Source organism: Gekko japonicus, unplaced genomic scaffold, assembly GCF_001447785.1.
Source record: "Gekko japonicus isolate JY-2015 unplaced genomic scaffold, Gekko_japonicus_V1.1 scaffold849, whole genome shotgun sequence".
Taxonomy (NCBI): domain Eukaryota; kingdom Metazoa; phylum Chordata; class Lepidosauria; order Squamata; family Gekkonidae; genus Gekko; species Gekko japonicus.
Genome location: NW_015163112.1, coordinates 676159 through 681457, shown reverse-complemented (window position 1 = coordinate 681457; position 5299 = coordinate 676159). Strand labels below are relative to the sequence as shown.

At 41.4% G+C, this 5299-nt stretch overlaps 1 protein-coding gene across 1 annotated transcript; it reads right to left on the bottom strand.

Annotated features, from left to right (window-relative positions):
- Window positions 1-1281: 1281 nt before the first annotated feature.
- On the bottom strand, window positions 1282-2570 carry VKORC1 (vitamin K epoxide reductase complex subunit 1; the record flags this gene model as incomplete). Its single annotated transcript, XM_015406824.1, has 2 exons — window positions 1282-2092; window positions 2453-2570. Coding segments are annotated over 2 exons (348 nt in total), but the record flags the coding sequence as incomplete, so codon positions are not given.
- Window positions 2571-5299: the final 2729 nt, after the last annotated feature.

The following is a 5299-nucleotide window of genomic DNA, read 5'->3' as shown; positions in this document are numbered from 1 at the left end:
AACTGATTTATACTACTTACTGTTAAAACCCAGAAGTGGGGCATATCTTTCTTGGAGATGGGTCACAAAGACAGGAGGAAGGAGAAAGAACAGGGTTGTAAGAGAGGAGACCCAACAGCAAATTTGGGTTTGCCTCTGCATCAGGCAGAAAATGGCCATGGAACACAGCCTGTTGCTCAGTAATGCGATCTTATATCTAATTCTGAACTTGGCCTAGAGTGCAGGTAAAAAACCCAAACAAACCCTGCAATGGGTCCAGATATGGATTAAGGAAATTTAAAAAAAAATTAAAATGAAGGGATAAAACAGACAATTTTTTAAAAGGTTTAAAATCCAGAGCTCTTGTGAAATTAGGTTGTGATCCCAGCAGCCATTTTGGATTGCCTAGGCAACCACAGGCACCATAATATTGTGTGCGGTTACCTAGGTAACCCAAAATGGGGGCTGCAGCTTCATTTTGGAACTTGAGCTAAGCTGGTGAGGGGAAGGAGTGGGCAGGCAAGACAAGAAGGGAAGGGAGGAAGCAAAGCCATTCTGGAGGAAGGGAAGAAATAAAAATGGAGCAAAAGCAGACAGTGGATGGGCCTGGGTTGGGGAGAGAAACAGGGAAAGGGGACAAGCACCACTGATGCAATTTCTTTTCCCCTCATGGGTCTCCCGCTTGTATATTTAATTTTACTTCATTTATACCTTGTGTTTCACCCCCTTGGAGACCAAAGTGGCTTACATCTTCCTCAACTCCCCCATTTTACACTCACAACCACCCTGTGAGGTAGGCTAGGCAGAGAGTGTGCAGCTGGCCCAAGGTCACTCAGCAACAAGCTTCTATGGCAGAGTGGGAATTTGGACCTGGGTCTCGTGGATCCTAGTCCGACACTTTAACCACTAAAACTCAGACTAGCTCTTGCATATTAATTTATAAACATTAAAAATAAAATGTGAGCTTGTTCAGCACTAACCGATGAAATATTCATGAGTTTTGTTATGGAGGAGGAAAGTAGTGTAGAATTTTGTTTTGAAAGTGGATCCTGAAAAGTACAATAAATTTAGAAGCAGGATCCACTACATGAAGTTTGAGAACCAGTGATTTAGACTGAAAACCTGTGAGCTTATGTTTAATTTTTAGAAAGCACCAAGCAATTTTAGGAGCTCTGATAATAATAATTTGCTATCCTTTAAAAATCTGTTGCCTTCACCCTGACTAACATAGATTTCAGAAATTTACTGAAAGCTGTTATTGATGATGAAAATCATGAAGCCAGACTGAGGCGAGGTCTGAATGTTGAACTTCCATTTATTTATACAGCACCAACAATGTGCATGATTACAGAATACAAGAAGAGTGGTCTCTGCCCGAAGGACCTTACAATTTAAAAATGTCTTCTATTATTTCCACTTTAACCTGTACTATGTGGTCCTCTAACAACCAAGTTATGCTCAACTGTGTATCACCCCAATTAAAAACACTTCAATAGCTTAACATGTTACGTTTATTCGCAATAACTACATTTGTACAAATTGCTTTGTATAAAAACGACGTAAAGGAAGAAAGAATCAGCTAAGAAAATAGACATTAAAAATGCTTTTCTTAAAAAAAAAGATTGATGGACATTTCTGCAGGGTAGCACAACCAAAGGTGGCATCCATTTTAATCCCAAAATGGAGAATGGACTGCCATGACCACCAGAAAGGTAAACACTGAGTCGCTGATCTGAGGGATGAATGAGGGACTTCCAGACTGGAGATGCATGCTAGTGTTATACAAAACCAATGATGGTTATAAAAAAAATTGCAGGAGTAAGCAAAGTCCATGTGAAGCTGTACCATCAACAGGATCACCAACAGCCTGAGGGGTCATCACCTCATTGACGTTTGGCTTTGGGAGCGTGGTTCTGCCAGACCTGGTTGAGATAGCCATGTCGCTTGTAGTTGAGGAAGAGCAGGACCGAGTTGAGGAGGTACGTGCTGATACAAACCACACAGAAGTCATGGAGCACAAAGAAGAGGATGTAGGCCAGGTAGAGCGAGCCAGCGATGGAGACAAGGGAGGAACCTAGAAGAGCAATGACCGCCAAGCCGCTGTTGGAGAAGCCTGTGAGGAACAAGGAGGCTGGGTTATCAGGCGTTCACAACTGCTACAGAAGAAATGGCAGCTAAGAATTAAAGACAGAACCAGAAGCCACCCCTCATCTCTGTCTTTCCCACTCTCCTACTAATGATTTACACTCCCCAGAGAAGGGAAGTTTCCACACTTGAATCGTCTGTGTTCCCACAACTACCTGACAAACCTAGGAGATCCAACCAGGCCATCTAGAGCAGCGAGAAGAGTAAAAATACCTCACCTTTTTACCACAGAGGAAGACCTAAGAACGGGTTTTAGGTTGAGCATTACTTTGGATAGGATACATGTGAACATGTGTTTTTCTCTCATATATATATATAGATTGCTCACCTAGAAGGATTTGCAGGATGTAGAAGGCGATCCCAAAAATACTGTTAGGTTGGTTGAACAGGCTGTGGGACCCCAAGAAGCCTGCCACCAAGCCAAAGCCACGACCCCACCTGCAACAAAGAAATACCGAGGAGATAGAGAGTTGGAAAGTGACCACCAATTATACTCTGTATTTCTGTAGAAAGGAGCCTTGGGTGCCTTAATGAAAGGTTTATTGAAATATATACTACATATTTCAGGTGCCCCAAGACTGTTTTCTGTAACAAAGAGTAACTTAACTACACCACAGAAGTCAGTAATAATGAACGGGAAGTTGTCTGAGCTTTTACCAAAAGCTCTGTAAAAGTTTTATCAGTGCCTCCTGTTCATTATCTCCATGTGACACATGGATTGCCTAATTCCACCAAGGTGAACCCGCAGCTCAGCAGCTGTGTGACCCCTTTTTGTTCAGAAAGTCAGTCACCTCCAGGTCTGTTCTTTCCTGCTGTTTGCAGAAGGTTAAATTATCCTGCCCACTACTTTCCCTTCCCCACTAATTATTTTGTACCAGGAAGCAAAACAGATACAAAATGTAGGGCTTTTAAGCATGAATCAGGAGCACTGTCAGCAACATAAGGAAAAGAATGCTGAGCTTGAATGGGGGAGATCTGGGTTCCAGTTCCTACTCAGCCACTAAACTTTCTGGTAACCTCTGCACATTACTGTTTCTCAGCATAACCTGCCTACTAGAAACAGAAAAACCAGGAAACTGCCAAACTAAGTGCTACAATGCATATATATTGACACATAAGAATATAACCGTGTGACAAGATAGGTAAGTATTATACAAAAAGTCCTCGTTAAGGAGTCATAAGAAGACGTAGAAGTGTTGACGAAATTCCCCGGAGTACATTTCCGTTTCGTAGTTACTTCTTCTGAACACAGTCAAGTAGACCTTATAAAATTACATAATAATGGTGTAAATATACAAGTGCAATGTACCTTTAAATATTCTATTCAATAAAATCTTTTCATACATACAGAATTGTGTCTTCCGTTCATTCATTCATCACAGATTGCAAACATTCAGAAAGGCAATCAAAATAATCTAGAAAAAATACATACATAATGAAATTATATTCATCTATTTAAATCCATTAAACATGCGTTGCGCAAGGGAACAACTTACCCTAATCCATTATACATGGTAACTTTGTAGTGAGTGATACTTTACCTTTAAGTGCTAGGATGGAAACGATTTATAAGGTTTGGATCAGTAATACCTGCTAAGGCTTTACTACCTTCATCAGCATGCCCGTCTTTGAAAGTTACCATGTATAATGGATTAGGGTAAGTTGTTCCCTTGCGCAACGCATGTTTAATGGATTTAAATAGATGAATATAATTTCATTATGTATGTATTTTTTCTAGATTATTTTGATTGCCTTTCTGAATGTTTGCAATCTGTGATGAATGAATGAACGGAAGACACAATTCTGTATGTATGAAAAGATTTTATTGAATAGAATATTTAAAGGTACATTACACAATCTCTTGTTATACTTATACCATTATTATGTAATTTTATAAGGTCTACTTGACTGTGTTCAGAAGAAGTAGCTATGAAACGGAAATGAACTCCGGGGAATTTTGTCAACACTTCTGCGTCTTCTTATGACTCCTTAACGAGGACTTTTTCTACTTACCTATCTTGTCACACGGTTATATTCTTATGTGTCAATATATATGCATTGTAGCGCTTCGTTTGGCAGCTTCCTGGTTTTTCTGTTTATAGTTTCATTGTAGCTGTGACCTTCCTTTCTGTAACGTGCCTACTACAAGGATAAAGTGAAGTGAAACCAGCATGGTGAAGTTAAAGTTTCAGGCTAGTGTCTGGGAAACCCAGGTTTGAATCCCCTCTGTGCCATGGAAGCTTGCCGGGCAACCTTGGACCAGTCACACACTCAGCCTAATCTACCGTCCAGGGCCGTTGTGGGGATAAAACAGAGGAGAGGGAAACAAAGTAAGCTACTTTGAGTCTCCATTGGGAACAAAGTGGGATATAAATCAAGTAAATAAATAAAATAAATGTACGATGCCCCGACACTCAAAGATGGGATTATTCAGGAATTTAGATCTGGGAGGCTATGGGGTGAAATGGACACAGACAGTGGATAAAAGGCAGGGGGCATTTAATCTAGAAAGCGATGGGGCATAGGAAAGTTATGTGTGTTTATGTGTGTGTGTACTGAATTACTCTCCCTCATGGATCACTGCCTTGACATGGCGAGGGGGCTTGCATGGTTCGATGAGGCTGTGGGTTATGCCGTGGAGGGCCACCCAGGACGGACAGGCCCCAGCAGAGAACTCAGACCAAGTGTGATCCACTGGAGAAGGAAATGGCAACCCACTCCAGTATCTTTGCCAAGAAAACCCCATGGACAGTAACAAAAGGCTACAAGATACGATGCCGGAAGATGAGCCCCTCAGGTCGGAAGGTGTCCAATATGCTACTGGGGAAGAGCAGAGGGCAAGTACAAGTAACCCCAGAAAGAGTGAAGCGGCTGGCCCAAAGCCAAAAGGACGCTCAGCTGTGGATGTGTCTGATGGTGAAAGGAAAGTCCGATGCTGCAAAGAACAATACTACATAGGAACCTGGAATGTAAGATCTATGAATCAAGGTAAGCTTGACGTGGTCAAAAACGAGATGGCAAGACTGAACATTGACATCTTGGGAATCAGTGAACTAAGTGGACAGGAATGGGCAAATTTAACTCAGAAAACCATTATATCTACTACTGTGGCCAGGAATCCCATAGAAAAAATGGTGTGGTCTTTATAGTCAACAAGAGAGTGCGAAAGGCAGTA